At 46.4% G+C, this 22,140-nt stretch overlaps 1 protein-coding gene across 3 annotated transcripts in view; it reads right to left on the reverse strand.

Moving 5' to 3' along the window:
• SMOC2 (SPARC related modular calcium binding 2) overlaps nt 1–22,140 on the reverse strand; it is a 153,337-nt gene that overhangs the window by 33,173 nt on the left and 98,024 nt on the right. For all 3 annotated transcript variants that reach the window (XM_088024226.1, XM_028103337.2, XM_028103336.1), the window contains exons 8-9: nt 10,613–10,799; nt 4,933–5,015 (exon numbers count right to left, since the gene is read on the reverse strand). In XM_088024226.1, the coding sequence (XP_087880352.1) occupies nt 4,933–5,015; nt 10,613–10,799 (270 nt within the window). The remainder of the gene's footprint in view (nt 1–4,932; nt 5,016–10,612; nt 10,800–22,140) is intronic.

A 22,140-nucleotide genomic window follows, 5' to 3' on the forward strand; every position in this document is an offset into this window, starting at 1 on the left:
ATTATATTATTATTGTATTATATAGTATTGTATTGGCTTCATGAGTAGGCTACCGTGACCCCACCACCCCGCACACCCCCTGGTGCTCCCCACGTCGGTGTGGTCACATCTGTCAGTAAACACTAGCACAGAATTACTGACCACGCTCCCTGTGCTGGACTTTTCATCCCCGTGACTTATTTTGTACGTTGGAAGTTTGTGCCTCTTAATCCCTTTATATCTCCTTCACCCCTCCCTGCTCACCTCTGCGCTGGTGACCAGATGGTTCTCTGTACGTAAGTCTGGTTTTTTGTTTGTCTCATACATATGAGTAAATCACACATATGAGTAAAATCATATGGTATTTGTCATTCTCTGTCTGACTTATTTCACTTAACATCATAAATATATAAAGAACTTACACAAGTTAACACCAGAAAAACAAATAATCTGATTAAAAATGGGCAAAGGACCTAAACAGACCTTTTTCCAAAGAAGACATACAGATGGCCAACAGACACATGGAAAGATGCTCGAGTACTGGCGAGGATGTGGAGAAAGGGGAAGCTTCTTACACTGTTGGTGGGAATGCAAGCTGGTGCAGCCACTGTAAACTGTATGGAGGCTCCTCAAAAACTTAAAAATAGAGCTACCCAGGACCCAGCAATTGCACTACTAGGTATTTACCCCAAAGAAAATGAAAACACTAAAACACTAATTTGAAAAGGTTCATGCACCCCTATGTTTATTGCATTATCTACAATAAGGCAAGACATGGAGGCAGCCCCAGGGTCCACCCACAGGCGAATGGATGAAGAAGAGGTGCACGCGCACCAGCAAACACACACACACACACACACACACACACACACACACACACACACACAGTGGAGTGTTACTCCACCACAAAAAGGATGATCTCTTGCCATTTGCACCATGGTTAGACCTGGAGAGTCTAATTACCTTTTGAAAAATATCTTAAGCTATGCTCAGGGCAAGGAAGGATCATTTTATGCTACCTCAGAAAATCATAATTAACTTTGAAAAAAATTAGAATAGTGCTAAAATATTACTTGAAAAACGCAGGGGTGCTTTTAAGGTTGCTAACTGAATCAAAGATTCCTTTACACCCGCAGTCACCATGGGCCTTAAGAGAGGAGATTTTTGTGTCTGTGGACTCGAACAGACGCTGTGCTGTGGTGGGGGAGGGGGTCCCCATCGCCGCAGGTGCGGCATCTCAGTTGGCTTCTGCCCCACCTGCGTCTCGTGCCTGCAGTCGGTGCGCGTGTGACCTCTGGGGGCCTCGGGGCCAAGGGGCGGGTCAGTCAGGCTCGTCATGATGCTGCAGGTGCCGTCCAGAACGGAGGAGGGGGGAACACGCGCCCTTCCTCCTTCCACCTGGCGGCAAGCACACGGAGGCCCAGCGGGAATGATGGGCTCCGGTAAGATCAGGCCGTCCTCCCCCCACGTTAGATCCCTCTGGGTACCCGAGACTCACAATGCACGCCCTTCCAATCAGCAAAACCACACAGTATCACTTAGTACAGAACAGCCCAAGGCTTCGAGCAGGAGAAGAATCACGGCCGAGTGTCCTCCAACAAACTCTTCCCCGCGTGCCGTCTCCTGCGTGCTCCGTGCTGCGCCGGCCGGCGGGCCCCTGGCAGCTCAGCCCCAGCTCTCGGAGGCCACGAGGGCGTGCGACACCGCACACAGCCCGCGGACTGTGGGTGCCCCGGGGACTCGTGCGGTGGGCCGTGCCCCGCGGACAGGAGCCCAGGACAGCCTCCCTAAGAAGCTGCGTCTTGGAGGCCACACGGGGACAGCGGGCCGGTGAAGGAGCCAGCCCCGGGGGGAAGGGACGCGAGCAGGCCCGGGCACAGAGAGCCCCGCATCTGGCTCTTGCGCACCTGCAGAGGTGAGGGGGCGGGCAGGCTGGAGCACATGGGCTGGATGTATGAAGAGATGGGAGCGAAAGATGCCAGGACAGAAAGAACGAGTGCAAATTTGTAGATGGGAAAGGTGTGACCTAATGCCTTGTCTGGGTGCCTGGGGGCTGGGTCGCTGGGCGTCTGCCTGCGGCTCGGGTCCTGGTCCCAGGGTCCTGGGATCGAGCCCCGCATCGGGCTCCCTGCTCCGCGGGGAGCCTGCTTCTCCCTCTCCCACTCCCCCTGCTTGTGCTCTCTCTCTCTCTGTCAAATAAATAAAAATAAAACCTTTAAAATTTCTATGACTCTTGGTTTTTACTTCTGTCAGGATGTGATGACAGGTCCTGTAAGGAAACTTATGGAATAAAGGAGCCCAAATACTGACCCAGTTCTCAACAGGGGACCCATTAGGCTGGATGTCGACCGTCCTCTATAGGGAGATGCTGCCCGTCCGCGGGTGAGAGCTGTGGGAGGTCCTAACCACCCCAGAGACAGCGGGAATAAGCATCTGACAGTCAACAGACCCTCGAAACAAGTGGGCCACGTGGAGAAGGTTATCAGCTCGGCTTGGAAAATAAAGGACCCTCACCGGCTGGGACTTAGCCCCTGAAAATGAACACTGCACCTTTTAAGAAGAAAATGCATCTGCCTAAATGTGGGCTCACGGAGCTGCCACAGTGCTCTTCTGGAAACAGTTTCCTCTCCACCAAGAACAGCCTCTCTCCTGGAGTCCTTCCAAGACCTACTAGTTTTTTCCCTAATAAGGATAATTATCTCCAAAAATCAAAATGATGAAGTGGTCATGAGCAGTACCGAGCTGACCATTACACGGTTTGCATAAAGTGGCTTGTGTGCCTGGAGACTCTGGCTTTTATTTAAGGTATGGGTGAGGAGGGGCATCTCTGCCAGGACAGCCTAATAATCCTGCTCCCGCTTGGCCAGGGGGCTGGCTTTCCTGCTCTGGGGATGCCTTCTCGCCACGAGCTCCCGGACACCCTGGACCGCACTCCTGACAGACCAGCCAGTGAGACACCCCTTGTGTTTCTCAATTGGATGAGCAGCTGCTCCCACAAGCCACAACCATCCCCATCTTTACATCAAGAGCCCGGTCTGGTATTTGATGCGCTGAATCCACCGTGAGAAGAGTTCCTAGCAAGCATGCCACTGCTAGGAGGAAACAGGAGAACTGTCTCTTGTCCCAGCACCTTTTACTAACAAACAGCAAAGCCAGACTGGACATTCGTAAACGAACTGGGTTTCATATTGTATGTGCAAAAACCACACACAGCTCGATTTTTGATTATCAAAAAGAAACCATTAAGAGTCTTGGACCCTTAGAGCCAAAGAACAGATTGTCTGATATTCGTGCGACATGATTAAGACCAGCTAAAACCAGCAAACATCCACTGAAGGCTCTCCATGTACCAAACGCCTGCTAGATTCATTGTTTCCTATGAAGAAAAATCTTGTCCACCACTGATCAGGCCTAACTTCAGAGGCAAGAAATTACACCAGATGATGGAGGGGGAGAACTCCTTCTGGTCTGAGAACATCAGGGAGCATGCAATTCAGCTGTTCACTGAGCTCCTTCTAAGGGCAAGACATCACGTATACACAAGGTGCTTAACTAGGAATCCGCATGGGTGCTTGTGGTTGCTCCTTTATGACCCCTGTCTCCCTCTCTCCCCACCCCAAGACGCAGGAAGGAGCCTGGTCCGTGAGAAGCACAGCACACTGTCCACACAGAGAGACACACAGTGGGACAAAAAGCTCACAGGCTCCTTGAACCTGCATCAAAAGGAAGTCACTGGAGAGACCCGTGGCCGGGAGACAGCCCCGCATGGGAGCGTCTCAGAAGCAGCAAAGGGCGACGGGTCGAGTCGTGCCCAGGTAGGAAAGCAGCCTTCGTTCCGCCCCTCCGCCTCCTCCGTCTGAGCTACTTTAAACCCCAGTGTTGCTCAGCGGATGGGACAGGTCTGGGTGATATTCTGGTCATTTCTACCTTCGTTCATCAACACCTTTACTCAGAATTGCAAACCCCCTTTACTGATACTAGCACAAATAAAGCAAGAACCACACTTTTCTAAGCGCAATTTATCCGGACTTGGTATAAGACTAAGATCAAATACGTGCTCTGAGCTAAGGACATCAGAGAATGGTTTTCATGGTCTCCGAGGCATTGGCTAAACACACACAATCTGGAGATATTTAAAAGAAAAAGAAAGAGAACCAAAGAGAAATAAAATAGCAAATAGCTTTGAAGCATCTTACAGATGCCATCAAATTCACCCCATGATGTCAGAGCTGTGTCCCTAAACTCCTCGATCTCATGAGATGAGCCAAACTGCAGGACGCTCGCCTGCCGGGCCACCTCAATCACCGCCGCCGCTCTTAATCCCACGTACATTCCTGGAGGGACTCGGGGTCCAACAAAGGCTTTAGGTTTAACTAGTAAAGTCATCATCATTTTTGGTGTATCATAAACACTTTTGTGCTTTTTGATGAAAGATAACATCCATAAAACATTTTCTGTGAACGTATTTTTAATAATTATAAGATTAAACTCACTGCCTCTGTTTAATTTGAAATACTTCTTTGTAATTAAACTCACTTGATATAAAGACTGAGCTCATGTTTTATTAAAACCTAAACTTCAGCTTCTTGAACTATTGATTCAATTCAAAAGGAATGCCAGAAAATGACATTTGAATTATTGCTTTCTTTTAGGGAAAATAATTAAAGGATCCTTTGGTTTAGAAGCTCTGATTTCAGGGGACATTGTTTGCTTCTCTGGGTCTTAGACTTGGCACTTGAGCGTTGCTGGCCACAGGTGAAGCTGACCTGTGCGTGCCCTGTGCGTGCTCCCCGGGGACCCTGCACATCTGCCGACCGCAGGCCCCTGGGGAGGAGGTCCCTGGTGGACTGCTCTGAGGCCACCGCCCTCCCCACTGGGAACAGAGCTGGAGAAAGTCTTTCTCGTTCTAAACCTGCAAGAAAGCTCAGAGCGGGGGTCGATGTCTCCACTCACCTTGGAGCTGGCGGCCCTTGTACAAATCCCTTGTTTTGGTTGGGTGAGCCCTGGCTGTGTTATCGCATTTCGGCTGTTCGTACCTGTGAGGAGGGGAAGAAGGGGAAGACGGGTTTGACACTTGGAAGAGGGTGCTTTCTTCCGTTGCTCAGGTGCTCATGCAAAGGCACCCGCCATGAGCCTGCAGCACACGTGTGGCATCGACTTCTCCCGACTTAGGACCGTTTTTGACCTCTGTGACAATTTACTATAAAAAGCTTATTTTTCACAGTCAATAGGAAGGAGCACACTGCATAGGGCTCTGCCTCTGCATCCAGTTTCTGAAACAAATCTTAAACAGGGGCTGCCAAACACCCCACTTCCCCACCTCTACCTGTTCCGGGATTCCACACGGTTCAGAGGGGAGGGGCCGGGGGGAAGGGGGCCAGCGGGTGCGGCCCAGGAAAGAAGGCAAAGTCTCAGAAGTTTAGATTTATGTATTACTGAAAGACCAGTTAAATCTTAATCTGATTCAGGAGGCTACAAAAGGTTGTCCCTGTATTAACAGGAAGGGAAGGGAAGGGGAGGGGAGGTGGGGGAGAGAGAGAGAGAGAGAGAGAGAGAGAGAGAGTGCTACGTGGCGCCCCACGTCCAGTGAACAGAAACTGCAGAGAAGGCCTGACAGGTGGGTCCTGACATGGGGCAGGGGTGTGGGTGCTGCTGATGCACCCCTCACGAGAGGGCTCCGTGGTGATTCTGGAGCAGACAGGACCCAGGGCCCCTCTCCTTCACGGGCTTCCCATGCAGGCCCAGGGCAACAGCGGGTGCTCTTGGGTGGCTCTTCGGAAATGCCTGTGGTCTGGGTACTGGGTACCACAGACGGGGAGACCCGGGCCACGTGGAGAACCGCCCCCGTCCGGTGGGGACACTGACAGAGAGAACCTGCCGCCCCCAGCTCCCCATGTAGTCTGACGGGCGGACAGTGTGAGCCAGTGGGCAGGGCTGCAGGTGGAATGTTCTGGACTGAAGGCCCGCTGATTTCCAGGAAGTGAGCAAGGTTCATTGGCTCCTCACCACCCATGCTGCCCCATCTTCCTTTCTTACTCCCCAAGAAAGGGCTGGGAGCTCATACTTACTTCACAGGGATCATTTCAGATTCTTACTTTTCCTTACTTTTTGTTTTGCCATCACAGGAAATAAAAGAGAATGAAATGTCTCCCCGAGGGACACATTGTAAGTGTCCTTGCCCTGGTGGCCTGGCGGGGCTGGCCGGCTGCGGCTGAAACAGAGCCGGGGGCCCCGCGCCCCTCCCGGCCCCCTCCCACCCGGAGTAGCCTCTTGGATGCCAGAGAGTGTAACACCCACTCCCGCAAACGTAATATGTCTTTTTGAAATGCTGTTTTTGAAATTAAAGAGTCCCTGACACACTCCGGCACAGAGTTAAGCTGTCACGTTTTAACCAGTAGCCATTAGCTCATATTCTTTGGAAATGCAGTTCGGTACAGACAGCAGAGGGAACCACAGTCACGAGAATGTGAGCGAGGGGTGAGGGGACCCACACCTCCTTGACCAGGGTGACTCCTCACCCCGCTGCAACGGTAGCAGGGCCGCCGATGAGAGCCGAACGTTCGCCACGAGAAAATGAGCAAAAGCAGCCTGCTCACGGAGGGTCACTCCTGTGTCCACGGACACAGGCTAAATTTGGAGAACTCTCACAATGCAGGCTCTGGGCCAGTGTCTGTGCGGTTGGAATAGGTCCGACTTGGCACCTACGCTAGCAGTGGCATCTTCACAGCTGAAGGCCCACGAAATGTGAGCTGCAAAAAGACAAGCAGGTGTCCCAGCTCCTGATGGATGACGTGGAAACTCAAGCGCCCAGCCGTTCTTGGGGATGTCCCATTTGCAGGAATATGAGAGTGCCCCTCGGGGACGGCCCCAGGCTACTCTGTTGGGTTAGAAGCTGAACTAGTAATAGGAACTCTGTGTGGAGCCTCCAAAATGCTAGAAGTCAGCACCAGCATCCTTCACCTGGGTGATAAGAGGCCATATCATTCCTAAACCCCCATTCTGAATCTTTAACTTTGCAGCAACCTGGAAGCTAGCCACACCGGTCATTCTGGTTTTGTTCCAAACTTGACCTGGAGATGCCTTAAGAATCCCAGCACTATGCTGACATGAAAAATGTACATTTAAATGATAGTATTCTGCCTCTTTTAAGAATACTGGGAAATGCCTTAACTTGCAGAAGTGGCAATCTCAAGAAATAGAACTAAGGCCTTTGAAGTCTCAAATAAAAGAAATCCAAATTTAGTGTTGACATCCATCACATTCTTTTCAATAGTGTTTAACTTATTTGTATGAAAACAATGAACATCCCTTGACTATCTGCTTGCCCATCAGATGCCAGGCTTTCTGCCAGGGAGAAATGCATGTCATGCTCACATGGCCACGTGCATTCGACCGGTGAGAGAGGCGGTCTGTGGAGTCAGGGGACGGGGCAGCCCGGAGGCGAGGTAAGAACAGCCTGAAGCCAGTGGCAGGTGGTGAGCCCTTCATTGGCCATCAAGACGGTGAAAGAGGAATCTCTCCGTTCTGGGAGCTAATGCAGTAGCTAGCAACCAGCTTGCTACGTGCTTAGCCTGACAGCCCGTTCCAGCTCTCCCCACGACCCAGCAGTGGCCGGGCTGGAACCTACCACTCTCCTCCCAGATCCCATTGTGCCACGCATGGCAGGGGCTCACGCAGGTGCCTGGGCCCCAGCCCACAGGCAGTCTGTACACCGTAGCCAAGATGTTATTTTTGACACCAAAAAGCAGGAGGACCAGGATGCGCTTCTGTCCCTGGTCCAACTCATGTTTCTACCCAGGTGATTAACCCAACTAGAGACTCTGTTAGAAGGAAGCTGCTGTCTACCTTGGCTGGCAAACAGCATACGTTCATGGTCCTCAGCACAGTCTACAACAAAATCCATGCATTTAAATTATCTTGCTTGGTGACATGAGGAAAAGGGAGCTGGCTTATAATGACAATGCATTTTATATTTATGGCTTCTTTCTGTCTTGGATTTTTATTCTTCCCCATCGGCACATGTAAATAGGATAATTGAGGGAGAAAACCTGAATTGTCTACCCAAATATAAAGAAAAACCATAAAGTATCTCTCTAGAACTGCTCATTTCAGGAAATCACAAGAAAGTAGCATGAATGCAACAGAGGGTACTTAGGCAGTAATGTGGAGGACTTCCTGCGACTGTGCTGGCCAGTCACAGAGAACCAGCGGTAGGAGTGGGTTGGTGAAGCTGAACAGCAGCTTACCAGACAGCCCTTAATGTTGATAATTTTGATTGATTTCCCAACATCCATGTCTCCCTAGAGATCAATTTAAACTAATTCCACTTTTCTTGCCAGTGATGGGTTTAGTCATGGTCATATGATCCGATTCTGGCCAATAATCCATGCATTAAATTTGCTAGGGGACTTTTAGGGGAGGTTGTTTGGCTTCCTAAGAAAGAGAGAGGTGGGCGGTGTATCCTCTGAGCACCGTGGTGTCTAGATGAGATGCCCAGATCTCCGCAGCCATCCTGTGACCATGAGAAGAGTCTGTCCAAGGGCAGATACAACTGTGTCCTCAAGTAACATCACCAAATCACAGTGTCAACTGAAATGGAGCTTTCTCCATCTCTGTAATTCTTACCTGAATTAATAGAGTCCCTTGTTTATGCCTACTTGTCAGATTTACCACTATTAGAAATGGAAAACTTCCTAATTGATACACCCTACCTTTGGGCCAAAACAACTGGATTCTGGCGCAGGGCCCTCCATTGTGCAGGGCAGTGCTCACTCCCTCTGTCTGGACTGTGCTCCCACAGACACCCGTCAGGCTGCCCCCAGCATCTTCAGGACTTGACTCCAACATCAGCTTTCCAGGGAGTTCCCCTGGCCATTCAATTCAAGCTGACCGCCCCACCCCCACCCTCAGCATGCCCTCTCCTATTTCTGGTTTATTTTCCTCCAGAACACTTGTCATTCACCAGCATATTTACTTATAGCTGGTGCATCTACTTATGTGCTTTACCTATAGTCTGTTTCCTTCCATTGGAACATAAGCCCTATGGAAGCATGGATTTTTGTCCATTTTGTTTCCTGTACAGCCCCCACCCCCAGAACAGTATGCACAACAGTGAGGGCACTGGGGTGGTGGCCCTGTCCCAGGCCTGGTGCCAAACGATGGCCACAATGGCCCTTCCCCCATCAGCAGTAGGCCTGGTCTGGGGGTGACAGTCTGGCCAATTCAAGCGAGGGGAGGCCCCCTGAGGGTCTGTGGGGAAGGCTATCCTTTTGCTGTCAGAAAGAAGCACCAACTATGTTGGGTGATGCTTCTAGAAACCCTGTCAGGGATAAGGTCAAAAAGCAAGCCAGTAAGTCAAAGATGGCAGAGCAGGGAGAATAAAAAAATGGCTTATTGAAGTATGCCCTTGAGCTGCTGAGATAATCTGAACTTCCCTTCACCTTTGAGGTGTGTGAGTCGTTAAGACTTGAGGCCGGCTGGATGTGAGGCCTTCCCTTTTGCTGCAGTGGGAAGTGGTACCATTTGCTCTTTCCCTGACATTCCCCAAGCAGGAGAGAAAGTCTCTGAGAGAGGAGACCCGCTCTGTCGGTCAGTGCTCTTTTCTCAGTCCCTGGAATAGTGATGGGCTATTGCTGACCATCAGCATTTGGGAAGGAAGGAAGGAAGGAAGGAAGGAAGGAAGGAAGGAAGGAAGGCAGGCAGGCAGGAAGGAAGGAAGGCAGGCAGGAAGGAAGGAAGGCAGGCAGGCAGGAAGGAAGGAAGGAAGGAAGGAAGGAAGGAAGGAAGGAAGGAAGGAAGGAAACATTGGTAAATGGATGGATGGATGGATGGAATGTTTCCTCCTTGAAATGTCTCATGGTCACACTTGAAAAATTGGGGGAAATAATTTAGGAAGTGTCAAAATGCCTGTGCCTAGGTGCTAGAGATGAAACCAGTAGCTAAATTTAATAACTTTTGAGAGATAATATTTTCGTACATTTGTAAGTTATTTTATACAAATCTATTAACATTCAAAGATCAGTTCATATAACAAAGAACTGCAAACACATCTTCACTCATGTTTTTACAAATTCCGTGAGTAGTTTGTGTGCTTCAGATGTGATTATGCAACCGTTTGCTCAAACTCACTCAAAATAGGAGTGAATAAATTTTTGGATCTCAGACCCTTACAGTGATTGTTGCTCTCGCCTTAGCACACTGTCTTTATTTTTATGCTATAGAAAGCCATTTCAGCTTGTGTAATGCTTGGCTCCCTTTGCCAAAACCAGAAGCTCAAGGAAGCTGCAGGTGATGTCTGAGAGCCTCCCACGCCAGATCCCCAAGCCAGCTTTCACAATCCCAGCCTGCGGGAATAATAACGACAGGAGCAAGCATTGTGTAAAGACCTCAGCCTGCAGGCTCCCTGCTGTCATTCACACAGGCAGCTCCTGGCGGCCGTCAGAGATGGTCTCCTCCAGCTTCCGATGGGCAGAGCCGCTAGTTTCCACAGGCACCCCGTGCAGGGGAGTGAGCACATGGCCAGCACGGTCCAGCGGCCAAGCGAGGTCTGGGTGCTGGGCATCCACGTCAGCGGCACCCGCAAGGACCTGCCTTCCCTGTCTCCTCCCTCCCCGGACCATGGGCGCAGCTTTACCTGGTGGATGTGCCGGGGATGGGGCGTCCAGTGTCCACCAGGACGCACCAGCAGTAGCCGGTGGAGGGGTGACACTGTACTGGCTTGTAAAGGCCGCCGTGGGCGCACTCAGGGATCACCACATTGTCGTTCTTGGGCTGCCTGGCCTCTTCCAGGGCCGACTGCTGCTCCTGGTCGCAGGAGGACGCTGGGGGAGGAAAGACAGAGGTGTGAGCACGCAGCGCACGGCGGGCCCATGCGGAGCCCCTGAGGGTGCGACCAGAAAGCTGCAGGGAACCGGGAAGGAAGGGGCAGGGGCTGGCCAGTCGGAGGGCTCAGGAGGCAGGCAGGGCACGGCGGGCCCAGGCGCCCCTGTGGACATTCCTGTTACAGGTTCTGGACGCACCACTGGACTGCATGAAAATCAGGACATCAGCCGGCATCCAGGTCTCAGTCTGGGTTGTAAGCGCTGAGGCCCTTTGTAAGCATTTTCAAACATTCTTTTGCAATCAGTGCTGGACCTAGAATCATTTTCTACTTCTTTCAGTGTTGTCACCAACTTTTATTTAAGATGATGCTGAAGCGGAGGGAGTGAAAGCCTATGCGCCCGGATTATTTCTGAGCACAGTGGAACCCCATCTCAGCAGACGGTGAGCCCAGGGCCACACATGGTGGAAACAGCCCCAGTGTGTAGGTAGCACGGCGAATCCCAGAAATGACAGTGGAAACACTTGCTGTTATTCTAACAGCATCTAACACTCATGTAACAAAACAGCTGCAAGAGTTTTCCACGCACTAGAACTGCCCTCATTCATTTCATGGGTTTTCTCATTTAGCCACTTGGTAGGTGAGGAAACAGAGGAATGCACAAGTCATGTGGGGAAGGCCACACAGTTAGGGAGGGGCTGGCCCAGAACGCAGATCCAGCCTGTCGAACTCAGAAGCACGCAGTGTCTGATTGCTCTGCCAGCCGGCGGCCCACTGCCTCTGGGAAGATGGAAGTCTCACGTCATCTGTGTAACACTGACTTAAATAAGCCATCTGCAAAACAGTATGGCGGTTCCTCAAAAAGTTAAATACAGAACTACCCGACCCAGCAATTGCACTTCTGGGTGTTTACCCAAAGGATATGAAAACACTAATTCAAGGACACCTGCACCCCGATGTTTATAGCAGTGTTATCAACAATAGCCAAACTATGGAGAGAGCCCAATGTCTATCGGCTGATGAATGGATAAAGAAGACGTGGTATATACACAATGGAATATTATTCAGCCATAAAAAAGTATGAAATCTTTTTGCTGCATTTGCAATGATGGGGATGGAGCTGGAGAGTATGATGCTAAATGAAAGGAGTCAGTCAGAGAAAGACAAATACCTTATGATTTCACTCATATGTGGAATTTAAGAAACAAAACAAATGAACATGGGGGGGAAAGAGAGAGAGAAAAACCAAGAAGCAGACTCTTAACTACAGAGAACACACCAATGGTCACCAGAGGGGAGGTGGGTGGGGCGTTGGGGGAAACAGGTGTTGGGGATGAAGGAGGGCACTTGTTGTGATGAGCACCAGGTGATGTACGGAAGTGATGAATCCTTATATTGTACACCTGACACTAATGTAACACTGTATGTTAACTAACTGGAATTTAAATTAAAATTTGGAGAAAAAAAGAAAGCTCTAAAAGTAAGCATACCTCACAGGGTATTCACACTCTAGCATCACAACAAAGTGAGTCCTATCTACTCAGTAGTCCTCTGATGGTAATGAGCTTGAGTCAAATAAAACATGGAGAATAGTTTATCCTTCACTATAAAGTCACATGTGGTTTAAAATATAATTTAGAAATAATCAGCATATTCCAAATGTTCCTCTTCTGGATCTTTCCAGCCTAAATACATGACAATAAACATTAACACTGGCAAATTAAATCACCCTTCTCACACATTTTAAAGAAAATGCGGGCATGTGTCTCAGGTTTGTCTTTAGAATGGGGTTTCTCCGGGTGTGGCCTCTGGACCACTGAGCTGGAAGCAGGTCGAACAGGCATCCGGAGGCACAGCCACTCACCCTCTGACCCCAAGAGGCTTGAGGTCAAAGCTAGTCACAGAGCTGCCATGTCTCGGAGGCGGGAGTGGTCGGGCCTCCCAGTCACAGAGGAGCTGCAGAGAACTGAGCCCTGTGTTCACGGTCATGCACGCGGCTAACCACAGAGCGGCTCTCCACCCCAGGGCCCACACACCCAAGAGCACACCCGCCCTCACCTGGAGCTGTCCTGTGGCATCTAGAAATGACATTCTTTTGCTTTCACATTTCTCCTTACAAAGGAAAATAAAATAGAATGATGCACTGAGTGAATATATTTGATATAAAAATCTCTACAGCACTTTCCTGCCTATGAAGTGATCTTCCATAAATTATGCTTTAGTCTGCTTAGGAACTAGCTAGCTACAATTTACAGGGATTTTTATGACTGTAAATGTGACATCAAACAGGTGGAAACCACTGAGAGGCTGAGAAAGAGCGTGTTCCTGCATCGGTGCCAGGAGGCTGGAGCCTGGAGGTAGGGCTGCGCTCCTATGGAGGACGAGCACCTGCCTCCGGCCCCGCCACGAGGTCGAGAGTTAGATGTGCAAAGCGTGACTACAGACCGTGTTTCAGAAGTGTTAGCTATTATTTCCACCACTCCCCCAATGCTAAAAGAGTGTGTCTGACCTAGAACAGGCACTCAGTAAATTTCTTTTTAGATAATAAACCATAGTTATGATATTAATAGTTGGAAAACTATCCAGATTTTAGCTTCTCTAGCAGCTCCTTGTACTACATGTGGGTAATCATACAGGGAATTTTGTGATTAGTCCCTTACTGACATTACAAATGCTATTAGATTTTTTTAAACCATATGCATTTCTGTATATGTACCAGAAAAACACAGAAATGTTGCCTCTTAGATCCTCCTCCATGTTCCTACTTGAAAAGTGTGTTCCCTCCCATGGCCTCCTAGACTGAACACAGCCTCCTGAAACCCAAACTTAGGGCAACGCAGTTACGTTTTCTGTTGGTGAAGGCCATAATGGAGGAAGAAGAGCTTTAGACAAACTACTGACGACCCTTGGGAACAGAGGCTAAACAGAAGCATGATTTCTGCATTGGAAAGTGGCCTTCCCCACCAAGACGTTCCCAGCCCCAGGGAACCTGACCACTGGTTCTACACCAGCTCACATTGGGGCCACAAGAAGACGGCACAATCACCCCTTGTTCCACGAGGGACATCAAGCACTTACAAATGGAGGTAAATGGGGAGCAAAGCAGCATAAGTAATATTTCACCACAAATCTGGAAGCTTTCAATCACTGAGACACACAGGAGAACAGCTTCAAAAGGGACCCAAAGAGACAGGTCTTGAGGAAGGTCCAGAAACATGTCGATAAGACCCCACAAAGCATTAGAAAAGGACACAGGGAAGAGAGGCCCTTTCGGAGAGAACAGAGCAGTCAGGATGGAAACAAGGAAACTCAGAAGGAGAGCCTGGCCCGAGGAATATGGTGACCAGGCGAATGCCCTAACACATGACATGGAGGTGCCAGTGTCTGCAGCCAGCCAGATCCGTCAGGTTACAGAGGCCACCAAAGTTGGGGTTTTAAAATAATGATATTATTAGAAGTTAGATTTAATCCATTCCAAGTAATGTCCATCAATGGAGAAAAATAAAGTTTGGGATTCTGGAAAATAACTCAGCAAGAAAATAAAATAATTAATGCATACAAAATTCAAGATATAATATCCAGTTTAAAACAATAGACACAAATATTTCAGTTTTCTTTCCTATTCAGCAGGGCTTTACTGCTATAATTTTCTCTTACACTAAATGTTGAAGAGTTAATGTATGAAGGAAGACAGATTGAAAAGGAAAAAAAAACGAATAGAAGGAATTTTAATGTGAGGTCATAGAAAGGGCCAAGGAAGGTATGATGTGTCAGAAGTCACTGAATCTGTCCAAGAGAAACTGCCCAAAGAGAGTCCCCACTTGGGAAATATGCCACAGGAAGAAGAAAAGTTGAGATGTTATTTAGAACTGATGATTGGGTTGAATGGATATTTTTCTAATTAAAGAGGTGGGGAAAAGAGCCTTGGGGATAAATGAGCTTCCTGTTCCTGCAGAATTAGAAAGGGAGTAGAAGCCTCCCCGTGCAACTGTGGGGTGGGGACAGGGCAGGAGGGTGGTTCTGAGCCCGTGCCGTGTCATCAGGGAAAAGGTCAGGTTTTGGAGTCGGAGTCAGGCTCCCGGCTTTTCTGGGTCCCACAGTCTCTCGTCTGACAAATTTCAGCAAAAATCGAATCCCATGTCCTCATTTACACCCATCCTGCCTGTCTCCCAGGATGACTGTGACTGAGCACGGTGACACATACAAAGTGATAGGTTCTATATGAACTTAAAGTGTTACCAATATCGAGAGCAAGATTTACATAACCCACGAGGCATAGAGACACAAGGATTAAGAAGAACAAGACTCATAGCCCAAAAGAAAATTTAGATGCATTCAATATCATGCATGTAGATATTTTTTTAAATCACCTATTCCAGCATCAGAATGGTGAAATACTAGATTTTTCTATAATTGGCAGATTCATCAATGCCCACGTTCACATGACATTATCCTACTAATGACCTGGCGCACCCAGTAATGATATATAAAGAAGCCTCAAGTTATTGATAGGAGTTGAAACAGCTGAGGATATTTCTGCTGCACGTTCTGCACTTTCTGTGTCTGGTCAGAGAGGAAACTCCTCAGCCCTCAACATTACACACACAATTCATCACGCCGCCAAATCCCAACATTCTCTACAGAAGAGCAGCCTTCCATTCAGTTTATCAGATCCGTTCTCATCCAGGCCACTGGCTTTCAGCAATCTAGATGGTTCTGCTCTTGCAATGACTTCACCGGTTGCCTCGCTGACCCTCTGAGCCTGTGTGGGAAGGCGTTAAGTCTTCAACACAACTGCAACGACTGCATTGAACTTCTTTCCTAGCTCACTCCACTTACTGTTGTATGGTTCTGAGTAGTCGTGCTCTCTCGCTCTACGAGCTTGCCAATGGGTGTGGCTCAGCTACATGACCCCCTGGGCCACACACTCCGTTCTGAGCAGACTCCTGAGTGGTAATTAGCACTTTGGAGATAGTCTGCCTCAATAGTTTTCCATTAAAATATTAAACTAGAAACATGAGTACAATCCTAATTTGTTTCTACACATTTTAATTTCTACAATCATATAACAATTCTGTATTTTTAAAAAACTACCTCTGTAAATTCAGTTGGATTGAAAAAATTAGTTAATTTTAAAAAATTATTTTATTTCCCAAACTAGCAATAGATTTTGGTGATTTAAAATGTGTCTGACAGTGTGTTCAAATAATCTGACAACAAAAGGCAAATTAGATTATAACAAACAGCTGGAGGACATTTATGAACTTAAAGGGAGAAAAAAACCTCTGAATTGATGATCTCATTAACTGTATACCACTTGATTTTAGGAGGATGATGCCCAAAGCATTTTTAAAGAAATCACATCCATTCTAAAAACAAAACAAAACAAACAAACAAACAAAAAAAACAAAAAAGAGAACTTTGGGTTTGGCTACATTTCAAGAATATGCAGGCTGCATATGTTAAGTTCTTTTGCCTAGCTCACCTCCTAAGAGTTTCACATTAATATTTAGGGTTTCATTGTTTACTTTCTAACAGGCACAGAATCCTGAAAAGCTCCTTAAAAAACTAAAATACTTGAAACTATGTCTTTGCCCGTCCCCAAGTCCACCGCCATAGACACGGAATTCTGACACCCGCAGCTCATCACGAGGTTCTAGTTACTTCTTCTTGACTCTGTTTCTTCCTTGTTCCTTTCTTAGTTATCTGTACACTTTGCAAGGACTCCACTCCTGGTCCCAAATCCTCCACAACAGAGTTGCTATTGTTTGTGTTGTTGAGGAGAGTGCTGCCCAGCTGTTGGCTGGTTGGTTGGTTGGTACTGTTGTTTTTTGTTAAGGGACGCTGTGCTCCTCTATCCATACAATAATCTGCTCTTGGAACATTTTGTTTTCTAAGACATACCTTGTTATTAAAGAATTCCATAGAATTGTTATTTAATAGTAACCAATACCCTTAGAGTTCTTCAGAAACTATTTGCAGGTATTGAAAGTGTGCCTATCCATTACCCTAATAGTTCTTGCTCATTGTATTTACATTAACTTATATCTAATTTATACTGATAGATTCTATATTCTATTTACTCTCATCTAGTTTACTTCTATAAATGAAGAGGCAATTCAGCAAATTCAATATTCAAAGTCAGCATTGTTACTTAAATCTCTGGTAATCCTTCCAAAAATATGGCAGGCTGCGTAACATGAAATGGAGAAGATTAAACAAGAAAAGGAGAAACACAGAGTCAAGACTCCGTTTAGTCTGATCTGGCCTACAGCTTTAGGGAAGTCGTGTGAATTACAGGAATCATTTGCCAAATGGCATCTTACCAGTGTAACTCCTCATAAGATGGAATAATATATGTGTGTATTTAGAAAGAAGGATAAGGTGTCTTGCAAAATTGAAGGGATTATTTAAAATACTAGAAATAATACTCAGTAACTCTTTCAGATATTTTAATAACGTTATGCCCTACATTAAAATGTTTTCAGTTATAGTAAAACTATCCATTTGTAGGCAAAGAAAATTTAGGTGTTCACTTTTATTAAGGTAAACCACTTTGTCAATTAAATGGCAAAACTCCCAGAAAACTGGTATTAGAAGAGAAAACCTTCTCTATCTGCTAAAAAGCATATATTTTAAAACCCACAGCTAACATCAGATTTAATGATAAAAGACTGAACGTTCTCACTCTAAGATTAGAAATAGTCTCACCACTTCTATTTGTCATTACACTGGGTACCCCAGGCAAGGCATTAAAGGTAAGAAATAGAAACACAGAAAGATTGGAAATAAAAAATGTAGAACTTTCTTTAATCACATGAGCTAGAATTATGCATGTAAGAAGGACCTAAACCCTCTACAAAGAAAAAAACTGCTAGATTTAATAAGTGAACATAGTGAAGTCTCAATGTATAATGTCAATATACAAAAATCAACTGTAATTCTATGCAGTAGCAATGAATAACTAGAAGATAAAATTTTTAAATGGCATTTCCAATAACATCAAAAACATGAAATAAATTTATGAAAAGATGTGCAAGACATTGAAAAAGCACTGATGAGGAAAATGAAAGGAAGCCAACACAAATGGAAAGAGATGTACCAGGTTCATGGGTCAGAAGACTCAGTGATGTTATAATGTTCATTCTCTCCAAATTGCTCTGTGGTTTCAACACAATTTCTATCAGAGTCCTAGGAAGCTCTGGGCCCCTGGGTGGCTCAGTCAGTTAAGCATCTGCCTTCAGCTCAGGTCGTGATCCCAGCGGCCTGGGATCAAGTCCCAAGGAGCCTGCTTTTCCCTCTGTCTCTGCCTCTCTGTTTCTCATGAACAAATAAATAAAATATTAAAAAAAAGAAACAAGGGGACACATAGTACATTATGCTATTTATATGAAACTCTAGCCCAGGTAAAAGTCACATAGAATAACGGAAAAACAGGAGTTACCTCTGAGAAGGCACTGACCCAGAAAGGCCTGAGGGAGCTTGCCCATGTGATGGAGATCATCTTGGTCTTGATGGAGTGTGAGTTACATGGGCATTCCCACTTGTCAAAGCTCATCTCACCGAACACATCTCACTGGTCTGTGCATCTCACTATATATAAATTTCCTCAATAAACAAAACAATACTTAAATGAGTTTTTAAGTAAAAAAAAAAAAGTTTTTAAAATAAGAATAAAATAGGAATTCTAAGATATGAGAAGATATTGGTCACAATTTAAATGGCAGCATATTCTTCCTTTTTTTGGTCTGTCTTGTGATGGACAGTGCCTCGAATCAGTGATGTACAAAATACATGTGAAAGCCCACAGCCAGTCCCCAGGAAGTGGTGCTTAATGAGCGTTTGGTCTTTTCCTTCTTTTTCCAGGAGGACTTGGTGTCCCATTATCTATACATGCTACAAAACAAAGAACTCTTAGCATGAAATATGGCATAAAGAACAGGACATGAACATCTACAGGCTGAGTGGGACTCTGGACCTGTAGTGTAAACTTTGTCCATAATGACTCTTGGGCCGCCAAGTACTGACTTAATTGGTTAAAGAGAGTTTCCCTTAAAAGTGTGAATAAGACCAGCAGAAACTCTGTTGGGTCTCATGTCCAAAGGACCCTGATTAACTCTGGTGTCAACCTGTTCTGTAAGAGCCCCCAAGTTAGAAGCAATTTTCCTGTCTGGTCCGATGTGTCACATAAACAACCCCTGCACCAACCCCTCCTCCTCACTTCCCCGTATGGTCCTCGGTGTCGTCTGTAAGGATCCTCCGCTGGCCCGCAATCTCATTATTATTGGTTGGCCCAACTCCCAAGTGTTCGCAGGCCTGCAGCACTGCTCTGACGTGCGTGGACTAGAGCTTGTTTACCTCTGACGGCTCTGCCAAGTCCCAGTTACCACTTCAACCACAGCCTGGGAGGCTGGGAAGGCATTGTTTCCTCAGCCGATTCCCACACTCATCCCTGATGGTGTCTCACCTCCTCCAGTGTCTCCCACTCGGGATAATTGCACACTAACTTCAGGAATCAGTAGATGGCCTTGCTGGCCCATCCTTCTTCCCTCCCTATCAGCAGAGTTTCTGCAGCTTTTCCACACTGGCAGGGAGCCTTCTACTCTGTGAACTACCTGGCTTGTGGGATGTCTATAAGCATCAAGCAAGCTGGGGCTTGGCAGGTGTGTGTGTTTGGACCTGCTTTCCCTTGCTCTTGCTCCAAGAAGAACATTCCCATTTTCCCACTCAAGCAAGGAGGATGAGACATGTGGAGCAGAGCCCGGCCAAGATCAGCAGGTGCATGAGAAACAAACACTGATCATTGATTGCCACAAACATCCTGGGGTTATTTGTCATGAACCAGTAGCTCTCTATACAACAGTCATTCCAGTGTAAGCTTCCAAAACCAGTATCTCCCATTTTTTTTGCATCTCCTCCATTTTGAAAATTCTCTCAAAAAATATTCCTAATTAAGATACCAAATATTTTACTCCAAACATTTTGTCACATTCCCTTGTTAGTTCATGACCCTTGCTTTTAATGTGCACACAGTTAATGACATGCTCACTGAGCAGACCTATGCTCAGCAAACACAGTATAGGGGGCACTGAGCTACACATGACGATACATGACCATAGAGGGAGGGTCCACGGCAGGAAGTGGACATGTAGGGCAGCAGAGACCTCACTTGGGGGGGGCTCCTGAGCCAAGTTGAGGGACTTCCACAAGCATGGAAAGCCTTATAAGAATTTTAAAGACTGCTATGATCATATTTGTGCTTTAAGAACCCTGGTGGCAAGCTCTTCGATAGAGGACCAACTTAAGACTATCTTACATTTCCTTACCTACAAGGGATAATGAGGCCTTACAATCTGAGGCTACAAGATACATGTGGGGTGAAGTAGTAAACCCTGCAAATATTAGTAAGCCCAGATAAAAATACATAGATGATTTAGCACAAATGCAATAAATGACTAAGTGCCCAATTAAAGGTGTGTCTAGACCACTGTTCTTTGGAAGGCCAAGGATACCCCAATTTACCTCCTGAAGCGCTCAGGTGTACATACACACTGATCCGGTCAGTACCCTGGATCAATGATGAGCCTCTCACCTCTGCTCTATTGTTTTAAAATGTATATAAGTGCCACTGGGGCTCATAAAATGTAAGGTACTCTCCATAATACTGCATACACACTGCTTTGTGTGAATATATATGGTCTAACTTGTGGATATTACAAGTTACACTGCTACATAAAGGGAGGTCTGTGAAGTATTTTGAAGTTTAAAAAGGACTTTACATATACAAGTATTTCAGAGATAAAATATTAAGCAGTTTGTTCAGTAGAATCCCATTTATAAAAACCACGTGAATTTTTGCACATGAGCAGAGACTGGAGATTGATAGTTGAGAACATTTAGTGGCTATGTAGGACTACAAATTTTTCACATATTAACTTCTTTAGTCACATGTTAATTCCATGAGGTGGGATTATTGTCACCATTTTACAAATTCATTGACTGAATCAGAGAAGATAAATCATTTTCCTAGTCTAGGTAACGAGTGGCTGAGAGTGGACTGGAACCAAGCCATCAGGATCCCAAAGTGCTGGTCTGGGGTGAGCTGAGTGATCTGCATTTCTGACAAGTTACCAGATAATGCTAAAACAGGCATATATTTTCATCTGTCACAGATGTCATCAGAGTGGTTTCCATATTGTCTTAGAATTGAATCCCTGGTTTTTACTCATATTGTTTTCATCAGTCATGGAATTTTTGTGGTTTTCATTTTAATTATACAACACAGTTGATCAAAGAAGGCAAAAAATAAAAAAAAAAAATAGAATAAAAAGAAATGCACCCTTACAATTTGATTTTCTAGAAATGGCAGATTGGGCCAAGGGAGACCTTGAAACTTACAGTACGAATGGAGTATAATTATCCACAGGTCCACTCTCAGGAAGACACCAAATGCGAGTCACAGTGCTAAGGCCTTGCTCGTGAGCAGCACGTATTTGTGACCAGTCATGCCCTTTAATTCCAAAGGAAGGTTTTTCAGATTAGCTTTTAATCCAGGATCATTCGTTAATATTTACAGACATTGCAGGCACGGAACTCAGCTTCTGCGTATTCTCTTGGAATCCTAGTAATAACAGAATGAAGGATATATATTCCCATCATGTATTTTACCAACAAAACAAAGGGAGGTTCTGAAAAGGTTTATGGCTCACTCAAGATGGCAAAGCTAGGAAAAGCTGAGTGGGATTCCATACTCAGGCTATGGCCCATAAACCCAAGTGCCAACCATGGTGCCCCCACCTCTCGCCGCCCTCTCTAGAAATGCCAAGAGTAAACAGACAATATGGGAAGCCCACAGCCAAACTCATGTTTCCAAAAAAATAAAGATTTGGATGCAATTCATGGATCCGGTTTCTTTGGAAAGAAAATAGTGACCACGGGGGTCCAAACCGATTATTTTTCCCATATTTATTTCCCATAGCAACAGACCCAGACTCGAGTAACTCTAGATCTAGAAGTCATTCCCAATCTGAACCATGAGGCGAAGGCCCCTGAGAGAGGAGGAAAGCACAGCCCCGGAAGCCACTACAAGGGCAAGCGGCCTCGGCTGGCTCTCAGAGCCCCTCGATGCTGAACGATCCTCAATCACACCCCTTCCCATTTGACCTCTCTCTATCTTCCCTGCGTCCCCAGTGTCTTCGGAGCGTTCATCCACAGTGAAAGTCAACTTCAAAGTTTTTTTTTTTTTAAAGATTTTATTTATTTATTTGACAGAGAGAGACACAGCGAGAGAGGGAACACAAGCAGGGGGGAGTGGCAGAGGGAGAAGCAGGCTCCCCGCCGAG

This window comes from Eumetopias jubatus, unplaced genomic scaffold, assembly GCF_037043125.1.
Source record: "Eumetopias jubatus isolate StellerSeaLion01/CBP00866 unplaced genomic scaffold, mEumJub1_p1.0 scaffold_6, whole genome shotgun sequence".
Taxonomy (NCBI): domain Eukaryota; kingdom Metazoa; phylum Chordata; class Mammalia; order Carnivora; family Otariidae; genus Eumetopias; species Eumetopias jubatus.